The 20,532-nt window shown below is 37.2% G+C and overlaps 3 protein-coding genes across 5 annotated transcripts; all 3 read right to left on the reverse strand.

Annotated features, from left to right (window-relative positions):
• Nucleotides 1-376: 376 nt before the first annotated feature.
• LOC110788663 (protein DETOXIFICATION 35) lies at nt 377-5,450 on the reverse strand. The gene is made up of 7 exons (XM_021993309.2): nt 3,782-5,450; nt 2,163-2,788; nt 1,701-1,757; nt 1,309-1,547; nt 1,109-1,227; nt 854-940; nt 377-712 (listed from the first exon to the last, which is right to left on the reverse strand). Exons 1-7 carry the CDS (start codon nt 4,127-4,129, stop codon nt 599-601), a joined length of 1,590 nt encoding a protein of 529 aa, XP_021849001.1. The 5' UTR covers nt 4,130-5,450; the 3' UTR covers nt 377-598.
• A 145-nt stretch (nt 5,451-5,595) lies between these two features.
• On the reverse strand, nt 5,596-8,320 carry LOC110789816 (G-type lectin S-receptor-like serine/threonine-protein kinase SD2-2). Its single transcript, XM_021994518.2, has one exon. The coding sequence runs from the start codon at nt 8,231-8,233 to the stop codon at nt 5,669-5,671; it is 2,565 nt and encodes an 854-aa protein (XP_021850210.2). The 5' UTR covers nt 8,234-8,320; the 3' UTR covers nt 5,596-5,668.
• Nucleotides 8,321-12,830: 4,510 nt separating this feature from the next.
• Nucleotides 12,831-17,900, reverse strand: LOC110789825 (probable E3 ubiquitin-protein ligase RHB1A). 3 transcript variants are annotated; one of them, XR_008928421.1, is made up of 6 exons: nt 17,711-17,900; nt 16,333-16,442; nt 14,709-15,132; nt 14,516-14,625; nt 13,358-13,522; nt 12,831-13,278 (listed from the first exon to the last, which is right to left on the reverse strand). XR_008928421.1 is itself a non-coding variant. In XM_021994527.2 (5 exons), exons 2-5 carry the CDS (start codon nt 16,393-16,395, stop codon nt 13,487-13,489), a joined length of 633 nt encoding a protein of 210 aa, XP_021850219.1. In that variant the 5' UTR covers nt 16,396-16,442; nt 17,711-17,900; the 3' UTR covers nt 12,831-13,486. The 3 variants fall into 3 exon arrangements, 2 of the variants coding, with proteins under 2 accessions (XP_021850219.1, XP_056693581.1); XM_021994527.2 differs by having other exon boundaries at nt 12,831-13,522; XM_056837603.1 differs by lacking the exons at nt 16,333-16,442; nt 17,711-17,900 and adding an exon at nt 16,148-16,255 and having other exon boundaries at nt 12,831-13,522.
• Nucleotides 17,901-20,532: the final 2,632 nt, after the last annotated feature.

Raw genomic sequence — 20,532 nt, forward strand, 5'->3', positions numbered from 1 at the left:
GACGTTGGAGTTTTTCAAGCAACGTAACTACTACTCCCTCCGTCCCTTAATACTCGCACCGGTTTGACCGGTGCGGAGTTTAAGACATTTGAATTCACTTATTAATTTAATGGTGTTAGTTGATAGTGGTGTATTTTTTTAATATAGTTAGTGGGAAATGTGTAAGGGGTGGGGAATGGTGAGTGGAGGATGTGAATTTTTAAATAATTTTTTGTAAAGAATAGGGTGTAGGTGGGGTAGTAGGTAAATGTGAGAAATAATATAAAATTGATAAAAAATTACATTTATAGAAGCGGTGCAAGTATTAAGGGACGGCCCGAAAAGGAAAGCGGTGCGAGTATTAAGGGACGAAGGGAGTACTAATCTACTATGATGGGAAGAAACGTCACCAACAGACTGTATATAGTTGATGTTTCAACTTTGAAGTTCTGAAAGAGTATCACTGTAATTTTCTATGTCTATCGTCTATGCATCATGAAACTATATGAACTAGGCTCACAAAAGTTACTACAAACTCGATCAAAAAAATTGACAAAGATAAAGATAAAGCTAAATGCCTAACTATCTGTAATCTGTTTCTGCATAAAATAAAGTAAACCTATGAAGTATGTGATTCTGTTGGGACAACCACCATGGTAACGGCCCTTTTATCATCATGTGACTCTTCTGCTTTCCCACCCCATATCCGTAGCCTCTCCGAAGCTTCTTCTACCTGTAAATTCAACATTCTAAATTCAAAATTCGAGGTATTTGCACTTGATCGAGTTTAATTTTGAAGACAAAATCACACATCATTGTTTTACTTATAGGAAAAATGACATATATTATTGAACCAATAATTAAAGAAACTTACCTCCTTATTCCAGTTTGTTTGGTAAACTATGTAAACAAGGATAAATGTCTGAAGACTAGTCCCTATTATCATTCCTATCCAAATACCCTGCATAGTGCAGCAGAACACCCTATCAATCAGTGTTCCATAAAAATGAACTGATATAGTTTATCACTTAATAAAATCAAATGTATTATTAGTTTAAAGCAATTTCGATGACAGAGTTGTACAGAAAATAATGTATTTTGGTTGAGAATAGATATAGGTAACAATTACCTCCACGCCTAAGGGAGTCTTATAGCCGAGGAAAAATCCCAGAGGAAGTCCGATAACATAGTAGGAAAACAGGTTTACATAAGCAACTAAGGCCTGCCACCCTCCTCCAACCGCGACACCTATAATCAACAAAATTATACTTGAACCTGTTAAACCATGATCAGTTATATTTGATGTTGAATGCTGATAAAAAATAATACCTGATATGACTGGCTGGACACTGTTAAGCACCATGGTAATGCCCAGAAGATAGGCTAAATGAGCAACAGCGTTTTGCATATCTTTACTTTCTGTAAATATCACAGCAAAATGGTTCCGGGTGAGCATGACAGCGCACATTAGAAGAAGACCTATGCAGAGGGACTGAGCAACAATGACTATCACGGAGTACTTGGCTGCTCTTGCATTTCCTGATCCAAGCTCGTTGGATACTCGAACTCTGAAAAGTTTAAAGACAGTTTTAGAATGTTTAATGCTACTTAGTACTAGTAGTTAGTATGTAGTACAATCACAAGGATGCTTCGTAGTTGTAGAGTACAGTTAACTTGTTAAAGGAATACAAAAAGAAGAAATTTAAAGATTTGGACATTACCCTATAGCAGCATTGATTCCTATGAACAGCATGCCTTCCCATCCATTTAAGTTCATACTGCATAAGAAAAAACGAAAGCAGGATCAACTCATTGAATCAATGTATAAACTGTCATGGTTTTAACTTCTACCATACATCTGGGTGGACATATGCAGTACTCTGTGCCATACACCTACCAGTATGTGATGCGTGTAGTGTCTAAACGACCTTTCTTTAGGTAGACTGTACACATAGGGCAATATGGAACTAGCGCCTGAAAGGGGTCATTTGCAGATTTTGTACATTGAACCTCTAATTTTGTCTATTGAAAATGTTTGTAAGAATATCTTGTTTTTAAGTTGTAGAAGTTTTGAGGCTCATAACAAAATAAGCTTGATATCTATGCAGTCAGTAGATTTGAACTCTCCTACTTGATCATAGATAGCATTATAGCAAGCAGTAGGAAGTAGGAAGTGAACGTACCAAATAGAAAGGGAACCCACAGCAATAACAGGATCTTCAAGGTGGCCAGTGAGAACAATGATGCTCATAAAGTACCAAATTTCCAAGCAAAACATAACAGCAGAAGCAACAGAGAGCTTTACAAAGGGCCAAAGGTCATGGAAAGCTAACCAAGAGAAGCCAGTCCAAGCATCCTTGCACCAAACAATGATATAAAACGCTTGAGCCAATGCAATGACCCACCCAGATATATTATACGCCAAAGCAGCACCCATAGTAGCCCACCCAAACACCTCAATGAAGAGGTAAAGCATTATGACATGGACAATCAAGGCTACAAACCCAACATATGCCATGACTTTGACATCACTTTGTGCTTGCAAGAACTTCTGAGTCGGGAAATTCACAGCAAGTGAGAACATCTGAGGGAGACATTGTATGGTGAACTTCCCTGCAAGTTCTGCTATATCGGGTTCCTGACCAAGGAGCATGAGGATCGGTGTAGCAAACAAGTAAAGAGGTAAAAGGAAGAAGCAAGCACTCAAGAGGATAAGCCAAGATCTTTGCATGTAGATTCCTAGCATGTGTATTTGCCCTGCTCCATATGCTTGCCCACATAATGTCTCTAAGGCACTCCCCATACCAAACTGTTGATCACAAACTAGATCAATTAATAATAAGTCTCTAACTAAAATTTCCATACATTGCAGTAGAATATTAAATCGTAAGAACAACAAGTGTAACATGTCAAAATACTCAAAATGAAGATGGAATTTTTTGTTTTATAACCTAACCTCAAAATAAACCTGTTACTCTTTATTTTTTGTTTCCTGCATTTACCTCTAAATGACACTTATATAGGTAAATGAAATACTCAACTATATTGGATTTGATCAAGTTTGGTTGTATGGTCCTGAATTTGGACAGTCTGTTTCTACTAAGCACAGGTGTACTTCGTTTGGCTCAATGCATTGTGCTCAAATGAGCAGCTACAAACGGCTCATGACAGCTCCGAAATTTATGTACACAAGTTAAATCTCTTGTTGCAAGATCAGAAACATATTTCAACTACTAGCAGAATTTCTACAGGGAAATTTTCTTAATATATGAGATACTGCGGACAATTAGTAGGATCCATTGATTGATTAACAATTAACAAACTATTTTTTGGCCAAAAATGGAACTGGGGTACAAAATCTTGTTGTAAAATCAAATTCAAAGAAAACAATTTAACCAAACGGGTGACAATGTTGGCAGCAGCCCGGCCCAAGATCAACTCTAAACATATGCTTACATACATTATATACTGTTGAAACTTGCAAGGATAGATCATCTCAACTCCTAACAAGTATTGATAATTTGATATGGGAATATCTTTCTCTTTATATTATACCAGGATCAATTAATTCAAAACTTTTTTTTTTTTTTGGAAAAAAAAAGTGGACCAAAGCACATAATTTTGGTCATAAGATTATATATTCATGTCACTTTCCTATAACCCTTATAATAACTAACATTCCAACATCCAACCACAATTAGGCAAAAAAAAAAAAGCAAGCAAAAGGAAGAAAAAAAAGGTGGGAAAATATGCAATATGAATACTGGTTAAAGAAAAAGAAAATGTAGGAGTATTAACTCACCATGAAACCAAAGACAAAACTTCCGAAAACAGAAAGCGAAATGGCCACAGCTGAGAGCTCAACATTACCAATATGGCCAACAAAGATATTAGTGAATGAATTAACACCATAATTACAAAGGATATTGAAGGCAATAGGACCTGCAATGACCCATAATTTAGTGGACTCTGACCACCATACATGCTTAGCATCTCCAAAACTCCTTATAGGAGGATAATCACCTCCACCCTCTCCTTCCTCCGCCCTGAGCACCACCGACGGTGCTGAGTGGAGCTCGGAAAAAGACTTACGGTCATAACCGTGGCGTCCACCAATCAGCGGTGCCTCCATCTTCTCTGCATTTTCCATCTCTTCCTCCGTAAGGGAAGTGAAGGCATTATCATCAATACCCACATTTCCAACATTTTGCCCAACTAGCTCTAATTCCTTAGCTATTTTGACTATCTTTGTATTAAACTTTTAAATTTAGATTTTTAGGGCAGCTTTTCAAAAGGGAAAAAAAATTATAGAAACTATGGAAGAAGAAAGTTAACAATTTACGTTCTTGTTATGAGTTTCTATTTTCACCTTGAAAAAAATGCTACAAATTGTATGTGAATTTTCGTTGTTTGTGTCCTTGTTCTACTCCTATGACAAGAAAAGGAATGGCTGATAGATTGCTAATAAGTAATATATGTATTTACAAGAATAGTAAGTTGGATTAAAAGAGGTAATTTAACAATTATCCCTTAAACTTAGGAAAAGGGGTTAGTTTTTCATGCAATCCTAAATTTTAGCATAAGTTTCTTTAATTTTGTGGGGTTAGCATTAAATAGAAATAAAAAATTAAAAACAGAATGGGTGTTTTCTTTCATATGTACGTTGATAGCTACTGTATATTCTTGGTTAATGCTTTGGGAGAGACAGACAGTTGATTCATTTTGGATTTTAATGTCTGACATTTAGGTGTTAGCTGAAACTTATTTCATAACATCCGTGTGGTTTTTTTTTTAATTAATTTATTGTACCTTTAATGTGCATAGACTGCTTTTATGTAACGGTTTGGGAAATTATACATAACTAACTGAAAAATCTGGGAAACAAATTACGAGTACTAGTATGCATTATAAGCAGATTGATAACAGAGTAACGATTAGTTTAATGTGTAGAAATACAAATACAAATACAAATACAAATACAAGAAAGAGAGCAATATATTTCCAGGTTGGATTCACGAATCTTAAGCAGGGTATGGGTCAAAGCATTGACGGGGGAATTTGTCGTTGCCTTCAGTCTCAAGACAGTGAGGACCTTTTTAAACATAATTTAAAACAGAAATCGATACTCAAATCTAGGCTGTAGTTCAGATCTAATATGAGTACAATTATTTAAGACAAGATTTTGGATGTTTTTTGGTCAACAAATGTGAAAACACAAAGGGTTTATACTTTATAGTAAGACACAAGAAAGTCGAGGAACCCATATAAGGTCTTGACGACTCACGGTTCGAATCCCCCTCACCCGTTTATAATTTGTATTTCCCTTGTGCGGCTCATTCGCAGTTTCGCACACACAAAAAGAAGAATAAAGTCGAGGTGGCAATACAAGGAAAACAATTAGAAGTAATGTATGATGAAACTGTAAAGTTGAGAATCTGGGTAGATTGTGCCCATCATATGACTCAGATAACTTAAGGTTCTGGAATTATTAAGATGCTCTTCCTTTTTATTCCCCTTTTTTCGGTTGGTGGAGGAAAGAGCTAAAAGGGTAAATGCTGAATCAGTTTCTCTTTTGCTGATTCTTTTTGCAATGCAACATATTTCACACACCCAAACTTCAGCACTAAAAAATGATGGCCTTTTGCATTAAACTAACTACACATTAGATAACAGAATTAAGTTACATCTATTATACACTTGCATTTGTAGCTACTGAAGCAGCATTACTAAGACTAGGAGAATGGGAGGATGCTGCTGAATCTACAGAAATTCTAATGTTATTATTATCATCAGAACCAAAACCGGCAACATCTGAAACTACATTTCCAGAAACAACCCCGACAGAAGACTCCTCGGCTACTAAAGCTTGAAGAAGTTTAGGAGGTGGAGGAACACTTACCTCTACAACCCCTTGTAACATCTTCACCACCAATCCCATTGAAGGCCTTGCCTCCTCGTCGTCTTGTATGCACCAAATCGCCACCATCCCAAGCCTCTCTGCCTCCACTCTATCATATGCCACACCTAGCCTTGAATCCACTACCTCTTCCATGTTACCCTCTATTATTTTCCTAGCTGCCCATGGTGGGAAGAACCACTTATCACCACCACCACCTGTATCACCACTACCATGGGTCCCATCACTCCCGTCACACCCATCTGTATTATTAGGTGGTGAGGGTGGTGGTGCTTCCACATTTCTTCTACCTCCAATAAGCTCCAACATTGTCATTCCATAGCTATAAACATCTGCCTTATTGGTAATTGCCACTCCAGATATCCATTCTGGAGCTACATACCCCCAAGTTCCCCTCATTGTTGCCAAAACCCTGCTAAAATCACGCCCTATTAACTTAGCTAGCCCAAAATCAGACACTTTTGCGATATAATCCGAATCAAGAAGGATATTCTCAGGCTTGATATCACAATGAATGATACATTGTCTACATTCTTCGTGCAAGTAAGCTAAAGCTTTGGCCGTCCCAATTGCCACCCTAAATCTAACATCCCAACTCATATTATTACCATCTTTCTTCAAATATGCACTCAACGGACCATTGGGCATGTATTCATAAACCAACAACCTATGAGAATTCTCAGTGCAAAAACCCCTTAATCTAACCAAATTCACATGCTGAACATTCCCAATTGTACATACCTCAGCCCGAAACTCTTTCTCTCCGCTATTGCCTGGCCGTTCAAGGCGTTTCACCGCCACGAGAGAAGAATCCGACAATGTGCCACGAAACACCGTCCCAAATCCACCGTGCCCAAGCTTCTCGGAGAATCCTCGGGTTGCCCCATGGAGCTCCTTATAGGAGAAAACCCTCAAATGAGTTGCTGCTAAAGCTGCCTCTTCTTCCTCTTTCCTTCTCCTCCTCACTTCCTTTCTTACAACCAACAAAATCAAACACATAACCACTGAAATTGCCACTAACCCAGAAATTATACTAATCAAAACAATCATATTGTGACTCAAACCCTTGGTTTTCAATCCATTTTTCCCTACCCTAAGATACAAAACCTCATTATCACCGCCCATGGTATCGTCGGCGGTCGAATTCCTCATGTTAATCAGAACCCCAAACAAATTCTTGCACAAATTAATCCTCTCATTATATACCAACCCAACACAAGAACAATTCCCTAAACAACCCTTCTCACACTCACCCTTGCTACCCACACTTCGCAACGACACCGTTTTCGCTCCTTCGAAGCTCATTCCACCCACCTTCACAAACCCGTCATCCTTCCCACACACACCCTCTTCCCCTCCACTGCCCAATCTCTGGCACCCACCGGAGTAATCCCCCCCGGCCCAACCAAACCCGTCCGCGGGCTCGAAACCAAGCGGGCACCCACACGACCTCAAATTCTCGCCGTAACATATCCCGTTCGCCCCGCACAGCCCGTAGACCCGACATTGAGATTCGGGTCGGGCCCAGAACGAGTTCCAAAACTCCGTCTGCGGGGACCACGTGTACTGTCGGAGCTCCCCGGTAGGGCTGACGTGGAACCTGGTGAACGGCGGGGGTCCGTTTTCTGTCGCCGCCGGAACCTCCGAGAACCCAAACGACGCTGTTTTGGTGAACACCTTCTTAAAATAAAACTGGTAAATGTACGCCACCGTCATCTCCGGAACATTCGCGAAGGAGCCCCCGGTCCAGTTCCCGGTACTCCAATACGACATCGTACTGTTATAAAGAAGCTCGATCTCACCGTACGCCGGTGGTCTCAACCTCAGGGAATACCTCCCAGGGGAAGGGTCCAACAAGGACTTCCACGAAGTGAGGGACCCAGCAGCGCTGAGGTTCATTCCAGGTAGCCACGTGTCGGAAGGGTGGTCGAAGCTCTGCCAAACGATGTCGTTTGAAGCAGAGAGAAGCACAAGGTTGCCGGAGTCGAGGAGGCTGAGGTGAGAACCAGGACGGAGATTTTCAGACCTCCATACAACGAAGTTGACGGAGTCAGACACGGTGAGCTGGTCAAAGGAGAGAGAAAGCGAAGCAGAGGTGTTATCTTTGAGAGAGGTATGGCGATTAGCAACCCAAACATAGGTTCGGGTCGGAAGAGAGGCATACCATATTCCGAGATAAATGTTGCCGAGTTGTGGGTTCGGAGTGAAGAAACCGAGCTCGAAAGTTCGGTTGGGGCTGTAAATCGTTGAGTTGGCTCGGAGGATAGTGATTGAGTCAGGGGACGATTCAAGGAATGGGAGCGAAGAAAGAGAGAGGAGGAAGAAAATTATTGCCATTTTAATTTATTTTGGAAATCAAAATGATGGGAAAGTTAGGGGGGTTTTGAAGAATTGAAGAAGGTCGATGAAACGACGACGTTTGAAAAGTAAGTCAAACGTTTTCAGTGAAGTGAGTGTGAGTGCTTGAGTAGGCGACAAGGACAACGGAGGGTCTAGTCAGAGTCTGATAATTTTGTAGGCCTAAAAAAAAGAGGGTCCAAAAATTTCCCACGATGGGTTGTTTTAAAATTTAAAAAAGTACGGAGTAATTCTTTTCTTAAAAAAAAAAAAATTGAAAATGGAAGGAAAGGAAAGGAACAAAGAGATTGTTGTTGGGTTTGTTTGGTGCAAATGGAACAAGAGCTTGTGTATAGGGTGATTCAATGGTTTATATTCCATTAAAGGCCAATGGCTTTGGATATGATTTGATTTCTATATTTTAAATTCCATTGTTTTTTGCTAAATAAATTTTTATTATTACGTAAAAAATAAACCACCATCGTATTATGAATAACATTTACTCCAGCAAATTCAAAAAACACAAGTACAAAGTGCGGCAAAACACTTTTACAAACGTATTAATACATGTTTGTATGCAACGAGTTAAAATTAAAATTAAAAGCATTAAGCAATAATCAATCATAACAATATCAACATACTCGTGATTTAATTATTAAACTAGTGTGTGGCTCGGGCGATGCCCCGATTGCTACATTGAATAGTTAAAATTTTAGATTTTTCTTGAGCAATTGCAAAATATTTGATAAGATACATGTATATCATTAGGTGAAAGCATTCATCAAGTTCGTCAACTACACAAACACATGCACTAAGTCATTTATCATGAGAAATAATTTTTCAATCGCATCATCTTACAATTTGTATAATTTGTTTTCTAGTGGAAATAAGTAATTCAAAATTAACAAACACCAAATTAGATATATGCAGTCATGAAAGGCATTTTTGTAGTTGATGCTTATGAGACTTATGACATCATGTTTATTCATGGTTGTCCTAATTCTTTAATTATTATTTTTTTCCAAAATAGTCAATAGAAAATAAAAAGTCACATAAAAGTTTAGTTGTTGTAAACTTCATGTTAACATTCATTTATAAATTAATGTGAAGAGATAAACCACAAATGATTGTTGGTTAAGATGGTAATGAGAGTTATCCTCCACACTTGAGGTCTAGAGTTCGAACCTCATTGTACGTATTGATTTTTGGTTGTCCATGATATGACATATCATTTGGTGAGTGGATGATGTGGCGCAAAAGGAAGAGTACTACGTGCCACGTAGCCATTTTTCTCAACGCCTTTTAATATATTAGTATAGATAATGTACTTCATGTAAATAGGAATCCAAAATAAGCCATTAACCGTGGAATGTCAAACCGAGGTTGATGTAAAAGTTGAACAACAGGGCTGGCTAAAGGGAGGTCCAGGCGGACCTACAACACCGGGCCACAAAATTTTGGGGGTCCAAAAGAAATGATGTTGGTTAAACCCCAAAAACAAATATTATATATTTAACAGCTACTTTGTTATACCTTATGTAATCTTTGTCCCAGTTAGTAAGGACTAAGAAGGGTGGAAGCAAAGACTGAAAGATCATGGTTCGATTCTTCACCTACCCCTTTTTTTTGTTTTTTTCATGTCCATCAAACCTTTACATCAGTTTTCTCAAACCATCATACATAAAACGTTTAACCATATAATTAAGCTGACTCTATATTTTGAATAAATAAAATAATATTGATATACAATTATGTGTTTTACATTAAGTAATTGCCCGTAAAAATTTATAGGGGCCCAATATCTGTATTTAGCACAGGGCCTCTAAATTGTCGGAGACGACCCCGTTGAACAGCGCCGGTGCTTGTTTTCAATAATGTGTTGATTAGTGATTACTTTAAAGAGTGGAGTTATTCCTTGGCATTATTATTACAGCGAGTGAGTCCTCTTCCTCTATGCTAAGTAATCTACTATCCCACTAGGGCAGTCAGCCACCCTAATCCCTAATTTCAATGCCTTTTTCATCTTTATTCCACTCACTACTTTACTTTTATAAAAAAAACTTTTTAGCCGCCTTTATCCATACTCCATAGTACAGAGTACATACTAATGGCGTTGGAGGTTGCCTCCCCACTACTAATGTCTAATTTCTAATGCCTAATGAGTAATGAGTAATGAGTAATGCCCTCCCCCCACACTAAAGGTCTAAAGCAACCAACATCGTAACTCAGTTACTCAGAAAGACAAGTTCAATATTGGGTCTACTTTATTAAAGCCCACTATCTTATTCAGGCCTTTACCCAACTCTAGTTTCTTGAATTTGGAATGTATGACCCTCGTCAAATACACTAGGACTCATTTCCTTGCAAATTAGGTATGCTAAGGAACTACGGAGTCGATGGAGGTTATCATTCCAAATATGGATCTTGTTCGGGTCTCCTTGACGGTTACTCACGTACCTTTTACAAAGGAAAGTACTTGTAGTACTTATCAACCAAGTACTCCATATATCAGTGTCAAACTGTCAATTGATAAAATGAAGCACGTTTGGTAGAATTAGCTAAGACAATTGATCCCGTTAAACAAAAAGGGAAGTATCAACGAGGTCTTGATTTAATGATTAAGATTGAGCCTATATTCTGCATACGACTGGTCACATGTACGAATCCAAGTAGGTTGATATTGTGGTTGATAAGTAATACTCCGTAGTAACACACTAACACACTACTATAACTCTATAAGTAATGGTACATGGAAGTTGGAATTCAACTTAATATCACATATTCACATGGTTAGGATGATAGCAGATACGCGTGCACATGCAGTGACACGAGAAAAGAGCGATATAATAGTAATACTCGTCTAATTCCATGGGAGATACAACTTTTGAACAAAAGCACTCCCTGCACCCACGCTCATTAAAGCAATCTCTCTACCGTTTGTCCAAATTCGTTTGGGTTTGAGATCATTTTTCACCAATCTAATTAAATATCACAATTAACACACTACATTCAAAAATACTCCTATTCACTACTCAGTCGCACCAATTCAAAAATTTATAACAAAAACTTTTTAATTTGCTCAAAGATGTGTGAGAATGGTTTTAATGTTCTATTTTGATTTGTTATTACTCCGTATTTTATTTTTGCTTTGACCAGAATATTCACCAAAGGTAGTGAAGTGTGCTACAGAATTTACTCCTACGGAGTACGGAGTACGTCCTTCCGCATTATCAGACTACAAAGGCCAAGAGCTCGAGAAATGTAGCACATGTATGTCCAATCAAAGAAACAAACTGTGGACAAATCGCAAGTAATAAAAACCCTTGAACTACGTGCGAGTACAGAGTACTTCCCAAAACCCCGTATTAAAATATCTAAAATTAGGATGGATATTCAATTAAGGTAGTCTTCGCATTGAAGGAATATTTTATAAAGGAAAACAACTTCTTATTTTCAAACGTTTCTAAAAGAAAATGGGAAACAAAACATTATAACAAAGGTATCCATATTGAGAATGTACTCAAATGGTCAATCCCCATTTGGCAAAGTTTGGTCATCAAATTTACAAAGACACGTAATAAGGAAATGAATAGAGTCCATACATAGTTTGGCATGGATTGTGACATCCAAGCAAATGGGATTGGGTTTACAACTTTACAACTTTACATTCATCTTCTCACACTTATGAGAGGGGCAATGCAATTATGCATGTAACGCAACCAACTTTTGGGAAAAAAACAGGTGAAACTCCCCACCATAAACTTTGTCATTTTCTAATAATAGCCAAAATATGAGCCCAAAAGTCAAGGCACTTGAAAACCATGCACCATCTCATAGTCTCATACCCTACCCATCTTCTACTCCGTACTAATATTCGCAAACAATCCATACTTTCTCCTTCCATAAAGATTGTCCACTTAGTATACGTGTAATGCGGCTAATATAAATGTAAATCTGCAGTTTATTTGTAATGCCCTATTTTATTTTACATCACCAATATGTCAACATGTGATGCAGTCCTTTTTTCCTTGAAAAGATGGTGAATACGGAATAATATACAAGGCAATTATGGGATTCTTTATAACAATGTCAAATGGGCCGAAATATGTTGGAACGACAGCAACATATTCTTATATAGTCAAAATATTCATCATACTATCATAGATTTCACAACATTCGTATTTATTCCCTTTAATGCTCTAAATTATATACTCTCAACAGGGTAAAAAGGAAAAACAGAAGGAAAATAATTGAGGGAAAGAAATTTAATCAAACATGGAAAAAACTCACTTCCTTCCCCCTTAAACAAAGAAAGGACTGTCGGCATGAGGTTCTGAAAGTAACGTGACGACAGTCCACAGCTCCCTATCTCAATATGGGAGAGGGGTGTGTGCCTGAAACCTGGGTATATGCTACGAGAGATGAGGGCGGCATATCACATGCTAATCAAATCGCTTATCAATAACTCATTAAGTAGACCGAGTATGAAATGAGCGCACCAACTAATTTAAACTTGACACTAGTTGGACATTTATGCTTAGAGATCACAGAAGGGCATGGAATTGATAAAAAAATAAGATTCATCAAGATAGGAGTGTGAAGGTAGAATAAACTCACTGTTGACATTTTTGTATACTGACCAGAACTCAGTGACAATGAGCACTGACTTTACTAAAAAAAAATGTTTTCCTGAAAAAAAAGAAATTCTTTTGTGAAACCATGCAAAAGTACACAAATGCACCAATTGAATGTGCAACTTTGATGAAAAAGATAACAACCTATTAAAGACGAGGTATGGCCGTAGGGAGGACAAATAAAATGGAGAAAGAGGGGAAGCCAACACCACCAAAAGAAGGGACACAAAGAAGGAAAGAGGAAAATTATGTACATGTAAGTAGAATTCGGGAAATAATATAGACCGGAAGGCGAGTGCTAACCATTGCATCCCTTTCGCAGTTCCAAAACGTAGCGTGTGAATACATCAGAATCCTTAACCCGCATCTCGTCCTCATTCTTTGACAAGAAGCAGACAACTTTCCAAGTCACTGATACATAGAATCAGAGATAAGTGCAGGAGACTTCAGCAAACCAGACTTTAAATGGAATGACGACGTTGAACCTTACTAAGCCACATGTTGTGTCAGCAAATTAGAAACTGAGACGTCGCTGAAACATATAACCCCATTCACATTTGGTTTACTGATCAGCAAACATTTGGAATAAACGACTAGCTCTGTTCATCAAGGGAATTTCTTAGTTCTGATCATCAGGGTGATCAAATATCATTTCCTGTTTCATGAATAATCATAAATGTCAAGTTCAGTAGCACCAATAAAGAAAAAGAAAAAGCACATATCTCAGCAGTTAGTGCTTAAAGCATCATTCGCAATCGTGAAGGGAAAAAAAAGGAATTACAGTTTTACATCAACTACAAACTTCGCCAATTGCTTAATTCCAAATATAGTAAATAGAGCCTCTAACAGGCAAACTTTCAACTTCAGATTCCGAAGACCTAAATTAAATGTGTAGTCAATTATTTTATCTTGTAAAGTAGTAAGCCACTTGTTCACCTCACAGATCAAGGCTATATTGCAAACAACCTCTTTGTAATTGTAGGAACAGGGTACCACCACTAAGGATGTGCACATCTAATCCCCAATACACTGTTTTAAGTTGGAGCACTTGCGTAATGACATGAATAGATAGTGACTTTGCAGAACTCACCAACAGGCTAGACCCACTCACTCCCCAGATCATGTTTTATTCAACTTGTCAAATCAATATGGTCAATATGATTAAAGAGCCAATATGCCCGATACAATATCGATAACGGTCAAAGCCAATATGACAAGTATCAGTAACTTTTATGAGTTTATCGTGACATCACAGAATAATACCCAAGGGTAAAGTCAACCATAACTGAAACGGACTGGCTCTTCAAAAAAATCCGATTAATTTATCCAATAAGTCCGGTAAAATATGGAAGAGGAAAGGTCGGGTGGTAAACTCGGAAAGGGGGTAGAGCAACTAAGCCTGAGATAAAGGGTACATGAAGAAATCAAAAGAATGCTTGACAATACATTACATCACTGTTTTAAAATGCCTACAACAAAAAGTCATTCTTTCTTTAATTGAAAGAATGTATTCAATGTGACTGACACTCCCCGGAAAGTCAAAAAAGAATAACAAGGGAAAGAAAACATATCAGTTATCAACTCTTTGAAAAAAATACCGTTGGTAATGAAAGTGATGCTATCTAGTATCTACTCTATATATACTGACCTTATCACAAACTGGACAGGAATCACTTCTTTCCATCCACTCAAGAAGACATGACAGGTGAAAATCATGCTCACAATTTGTGACCATTTTAGGGTTGTCAGTGTCATATTCTGCACAAGAAGTTCATCAGTGAGATAAAATACAGGAACAAATACCAATACAGTGCGACAGTCTGAAGTGGAAAATCTCACACCTTCCAGACAGATAGGACAGGCATCCTCTTCCTCTGTGGCATAAGCCTCGGACGATTTTGAGATTTCTACATCAGACTTTGTTGGTGAAGCAAGCAAAATGTCAGCAAGGGTTTTTCCTTCTGATTTCCCAACATGACCACCAGAAATCAATTTATTAGAGCCATCAGCACCAGCAATCTCTCCAACAGCTGCAGGTTTGGACTGTTTCGTTGCATCACATTTAGGTCCTTGGCATCCAAGAGTACGAAGTGGAGTCTGGGGGCGCCCAAAAAGCACATTAAAAGGAATAGGTGCAGGAGGAGGTCTGAAAGTATCAGGGCTTGATGTGTCCAAATTTAGTCCAACCAGAAGCCCTGTTGACAGCCCATTGGCTGCTCCACGGTATGCTCTGAAGTTATTCTGCTCATCCAAAGACGGGGGACACTGCATGAAAGAGAATGAACAAGTAAGCATCCTATATTGCAGTTCAAATGTGTGCTCCGACAACCAAAACCACGACAAAAACAGTTCCTAGCAAAATCAACACTCAACAAAATTTTACCCCTGCCTAGTTGAAACTATTAGCATGCTAAAACACATGAACAATTTTTTATTCGGAAGGGATCCTTTAAAAACAAACCAGGGAATAAACATGAAGCTAAATTGCTAATGCTATGTTGACAGAGAAATTCATGCAAATAAGAAAACCAATTAACGACAGTATTCTGATATTGACAGAGAGCAGGCTGCAGGTTTTCACTAACTAGGCCGATATTGTGATGAAATTCATTGGATGAGGATTAACAATCCTCCCTTTTCCACTCAAGAAAATGTCAGCTCTCAAACATCATAGTTATGGATGACAATCAGGAAAGCAACGCTGCAGAATACAATATCCTTAAGCCAGCTGAAAGTGCTGTCAGATTATGCCTCTTGAGTCTCTTGACTAGAACACACTTCGGTTGTTAGTTGAAGTGTAGGTACAACACGATAATGAAGTCAAAGACAGGGCGAACAAACGAAAACACAAAGCTCCTTCCTTCCAGAGTAAACAGGCGTTTACTCCCTCCCCCTCCCTCCCTCCAATGGCTTCTAAGAGGATTAGAGGAATAATACTTCGATTCACAGGCCATAAAATGTAGAGTTTAAGGACTGAAACGGTTATCTTGGAAAAAAAGGCAACCACACAGTATAACATAGGATCAATTTCAAGTAAGATTTTCTCATAATACAAGCAGACTTCTGCAAACACTTGCCTACTTGAGGGACACTTATAGCACTTTCAAAGAGAAAGTAGCACAAGATGCAAAGGCAACCACAGGCCAGCTCCCAGAAATAGTTCAGACCCGAAATACGTGGAAGCCACTCCAACATATAAGTTTATGGAAATTAAACATCCTTTCACTGAGCTGCATATCTATTAAAGTGTCCGAAAAGAGTCAGACAGCGAGGGGATTACATGTAAAAGCATAAGAGATCAAAAGCAGTTATCATCTGTGTTTGCTCCATAGGCTTCCTGCTCAGCTCAAAGTGCCTCAAAGGGCTCAAACTCTTTATCCCAACAATAGACAACAAGGACTCTTGTTAAATAAGAGAAAAAACATTATATGGTAATATACGAAAAACTTTTAAAAGTTAACTTACATAGTAATACACGGGTGTCCCTTGCAATTGAGACTTTCTGGAAGAGCAACAGCAACCACCCATGGCCAGTTCTTGTACTTCAAAATTCAAGTCTTCATGACAAATTCCCACTGCCACACGTCAAAAGAATTAACAGGCAAACGGGAATTAATACTAAACAAAAGCAATAAGACTAAAATGAATTTCAACTCCATTATGCGTTTCTGAAAATAGCACTCCTATAACAGCAAAAAATCCTAAAAAGGAAAGCTCAACCTAGGAAGGGGAAGAATCGGTAGAGCTTCATGCATCTAAATTATTGTCATAAAGACAGAAACAACGACAGACATATCGCTCATATAATGATTTTAGAAGTTGCTGGACAAATTAGACAAGGAATTGACTTGTTTGAAAACCTGCCTGAAATTGTAGTAAAGAGCAAATCAAAAAATTAGAATAACCAGCAGCTTGAAACCAGCAAGAACACAACACAGAAATTTCAGTGAGAAAACATAAGCGAGCATTTTGTGCCTATAACTTAAACTGTACATCAAATTCAAGTCTAGAATCCACCTTTAGCTACATATAGCAGAAGTGATTTCTAGTATCCGCTGATCTAGGTCCACACCTCCCACTTAATCCGCCCCAATTCCTTCCACAAAATCAACATCCATGGAGTCACCAAAAGTTCATGAATACACTGGAGTACTGGACATCCTCTCATACACTCCTATAAGGTTATAAACATTCATAAAATTGGGCAGTTTCTTTGGGAGTGTCCGAGTTTGTGAGAAGACCACTACGAAATCAATAACCACTAACACAATTCCACATCGATTTCCCTCCACCAATTCATACTAGCAACAACACTACACTTTATAATGTCAGACAAACACAATCATTCCACCACTGTTTGGCCTTAACTTACAATCATCAACCTGGCCATCAAATTTAATCTCCCCTTTTCGACAGCAAGTTGCAATTCTCAACATATACTAAAATAAAAATAAAATCATGATAATAATTTACTGAAGATTCCTTCCATTTCTACTTAGAAAATTATGCACCGGCAAAATGTCCACAATTTAAGATACAGAAAGAAATAAAAATCCTCACAAACTTCAACCTCAAAAATCCAAACCATAATACCTCAACAGAAGATTCCAGAAAAGTATCAGTCACTAATTTTGAGCTTAGAATGTTAATTGATGAACACAAAAATCGAAAAATGGCTCAAAAATTCAGCGCAAAAGCACCGGAAATTGCTACAAAAATCAACCGAAAATAACATCAAAATTATCAACAAGTAATTAACAATTTCCAGTGATAAAAAATACATCACAAAACCCTAAAATAAAAACAACAAAAAAAAGTAGAAAAAGGTGTAGTTAGCAGTTACCTGAGGGAAGAGACGAAAAGAGTGAGAGGAGAGAGAAGTTATGAAGAGCGTGATGAACTACGCAAATTTGAGGAATTTGAGACTGATTTTTTTATTTATTTTAATTTATTTTTGGGAAGAATTAAAAAAATGAAAAGAGTATTCTCAAAAGGAGTGGGGAGATGTGGACTCCTCTTGATGAGGAGAAGAGGGCTTTTACTTATTTTATTTTTAATTTAAATTTTCCTCTGTAAAAAGTTTTTCTCTCCAGAAAATGGTTTGCTTACTCACAAATTTCGATTTTGTTGTAGGAGTGACACAGAAAGTCACCGTAACAACCTCCCTTTTATTTTGTTTTTTCTTATGCTTAATTTTACACGTCGTATTACTTTTTTCGAAAATGATAAAGGTCGCAACATGCGACCTTTAAGCCGTGTCATAATAATGACATGACGTGCTTATGTGTCATGATTTAATTTGGAAACTAAAATATTTAACGTATATCTATTATATATGTTTAAAAAAATGTAGGAAAATCATAATATTCTAATTTGTTTCCTTCTTTATATCGAATATCTTATTTACATATTTTCATAGTAAAAATATTCCGATGACCCATAACCTACGTGGCGCCTATATGTATCAATTAAATTCCGACACGTAAGATTGCGACAAATAAATATTGTCGCAACTTGCGACCTGTATCATCACCTTCCAACTCAAAATTGGTATCTGGGCACACGATGCCCCGAATTATTGTGTGAATAACAATTAATTATTACAGAATATATTTTTTTAATGAAATTATGTTTAAATTTTTTTTCCACAAAAGGTTGCAAGTTTGAATCTTAAGCAAACGATAATATCATGGACTTATAAAATTGAGGAATAGTGCGCCACGTAACGCGTAGACGTTTATAGAAACGCTTTTACACGTAAATTAGGTCATACTCTATAATCTATAGTTAGAATGTTCACTATATATCCCATTGTAATGTGCATAGACATCAACACATATTGCATCCAAAAACATTTGCTTTTAACTATGACATCCATCAAAACTCCATGCGTATTTAGGTCATTATTTGTTTATGTCGTAACAATTCTGATCTGGCTAAGTTACTCAAGGAGCAAATGAAATACGTAGTACGTATTACAGACTCATTGATAGATGTCATAGATTAAGATCCTCCCTCTATCTCTTATTGTTTGCTGCATGTGACTTTTTAAGGTCTTCAAAATGTGATTTAAAATGTAAATATCTCAAATTTACACGTCATAAAAATTGATATTCTAAAATTATATATTGAACCGAGTTAACAATATCCACCATAAATATTTTATTTTTATAGGTTAGTAAAAATTAATTTTCAAACTTTTAGAAGTTTGAACCAAAAATGAATGGAGCAAACATTAAAAGATAGAGGGAGTACTTTAAATTAGGTTATTCTCTGTATACATTTAACTTAGATGGTTAATGAGCTAATACAAGTATGCAACTACTTAACCATAGAAATTAATTAGGTTATACAAAAGTACTCCATAATCAAATATTTTAATAACACGAAAGTAATCATTTTACTAATATAAAGTGAATCTGTTTTCTTCATTTTGTAGAATTGCTTTGCCATGCATCATCGATCATGCTACATGATAATTGATTTTTGATAGGTGTAAGTTAGTTAATGGATTTGTGCATGATGCATGGGTGTTTTAGTCAGAATTTTCAATTCACATACGGAGTACTATTATAATTATTGTTGTCACATTTTTCTGTGCTTTTTGTTCAAACTATGTTTCTACCGTATAATTAAATACATGTTGTAACCAATTGTTTGTTGGTTCAGTGGTGATTGGGGCTGAACTTGGTAGGGAGAACCCGTGTTCGATCCCCCCCAACAACAATTGGGAGGGGACTGGAACCTAACCACCCAGAACTCGCCCCGAATCCAGATTAGCCCTAAGGGTGACTCGCGGGTGCTAACACCAAAAAAAAAATACATGTTGTCAATTTGTCATTACTTTTGACTTTTGATTAATGTTGTACAAGCTTAAGTAGTGCTATCAAGTAAAGTGGCCTACTTCAGTAAGTGCTAAGTGCTGACTGTTTGTCAATGCTACACTTCATTGAGTTAATGGATAATTATGCTAGGTTACGTTGTCTATAAACGCACCGGCCCTAAGTACACGGTCAATATAGTGGTGTTATTTTTAAAATAAAAGTCTGAGGGGAAGATGTACCAAAGATTAGGTATGTCTGTATATTTTGTGGTATACCAATCAATATTCAAGATTTTAAATAACCTAGCTTATCAAGGAAATGAAATACTTTGTATGAAAATTTATTGTCTATAGCAAAGGAGGTTTGATGGAAACTTATTTACAGATGACGTCGTCTATTTTTGGATGGAGAATACGTTGGAAAATGAAAAGTACAAACAAAGTACGAGATGGAGTTTTATTTTTTTAATTTAATCTATTAATGTAGCTTTTATCAGTTCAGTGTATGTTGCGTTAACAAAACTTCAAAAATTGTAATACAAAGTGGTGATTATAAAACAGGTAAAGTAAATTAACCTGGACATAAATCCACTCAACTTCACCAACATATTACTATTTAGTTAAACAAGCTCATGTTATAACAAATTATGGTTGGGCTAGGCTAACTCGCTTTAATCGTTCTAAATTCATCATCGAGCATAGACTAATGCACGCTAAAAACTCATGTAATATCTATAAAGTTCTGAATGTGTTACGTTAATTGTAAATTGAGATTATTTAAAGAAGACTAACCATAGGTTAGACTATTAAATCTTTACATTACACAACACAAGTTTGATACG

Source organism: Spinacia oleracea, chromosome 2, assembly GCF_020520425.1.
Source record: "Spinacia oleracea cultivar Varoflay chromosome 2, BTI_SOV_V1, whole genome shotgun sequence".
NCBI classification, from domain to species: domain Eukaryota; kingdom Viridiplantae; phylum Streptophyta; class Magnoliopsida; order Caryophyllales; family Amaranthaceae; genus Spinacia; species Spinacia oleracea.